Genomic DNA, 959 nt, shown 5'->3' on the forward strand with positions numbered 1-959 from the left:
CAGCCCCCGGCCGTCCCCAGCCCCGGCCCCAACCCGCGCCCGGCGCTGCCAGCCCCCCACCCACCAGTCCCCAGCACTGGCCGTCAGCGCCCCGCTCCCGCGGCCTCACCCTGCAAGTTCTCCTCCTGCAGTCCGGGAGTCCCGCTCTGCGACATGGCGCCTAAGCGACGGCGCTGCAACGCGGATCGGGGTCGGGGTCGGTGGGAACCAAGCGCTTCGAGGGCGGGAGGGGGGAACCGATACAGGAGCGCGGGGCCCAGCAAAGCGGGCACCCTCAACCCCAGACCCCGACCAACTGACGCGCCAGCGGACGCACGACGGATAAGCGCCGGATAAGCCGCGGCGACGCCAATTGGCCGCGGGGAGGGGCCTGCGCGTGCGCGAGAACGCGGGACGCGTGCGGCGCGTGCGACGCGTGCGCGGCGCGGGTTGCGGCCTCGCCTAAGCAGCTCAGTACGCTTGCGCGGAACCTGTGCTGAAGGGCGGGGCGGGGGTGCGTGTGGCGAGGGTTCGGAGGCCTGGGACACGCGTACGCAGGCGCGGCGAGGGGGCGGGGACTGTCGCTGTGTGGTGGTCGTGCTGCGCGGGGCGGGGTCGAGGGCGGGGCGTCGAATGGGGAACAGCTGTCCCCTCGGCTGAAACTAGCCACCTTAGGATCCGCGGTCAGGCAGGTGCGCTGGTCACCATCCCACGGGGCGGAGCTGGCCTGCCCTCTCCTGAGCGACCACCCACACACCCAGACCCTCCCCCGCAGAGACCCCCTCACACCCAGACCCGCCCCTGCAGAGTCCACCCCCAACACCCAGACCCTCACCTGAGCGACCACCCACACACCCAGACCCTCCCTGCAGAGCCCCCCCCCACACCCAGACCCTCCCTGCAGAGCCCCCCACATCCTACCCTCAGGTTCACCGGAGCCGTCAGTCGGAACGCCAGGCTGTCACAAGCCAAACTTCTAG

General features: G+C 71.9%; 1 protein-coding gene across 1 annotated transcript in view; it reads right to left on the reverse strand.

The window, feature by feature from the left end:
* The window catches only part of BNIP3 (BCL2 interacting protein 3), an 11,743-nt gene extending 11,377 nt beyond the window's left edge, over positions 1-366 (reverse strand). The window contains exon 1 of the mRNA XM_029932808.1: positions 110-366. Within this exon, the coding sequence (XP_029788668.1) occupies positions 110-155 (46 nt within the window). The 5' untranslated portion in view covers positions 156-366. The remainder of the gene's footprint in view (positions 1-109) is intronic.
* Between the last annotated feature and the right edge of the window lie 593 nt (positions 367-959).

This window comes from Suricata suricatta, chromosome 2 (genome assembly GCF_006229205.1).
Source record: "Suricata suricatta isolate VVHF042 chromosome 2, meerkat_22Aug2017_6uvM2_HiC, whole genome shotgun sequence".
NCBI lineage: Eukaryota > Metazoa > Chordata > Mammalia > Carnivora > Herpestidae > Suricata > Suricata suricatta.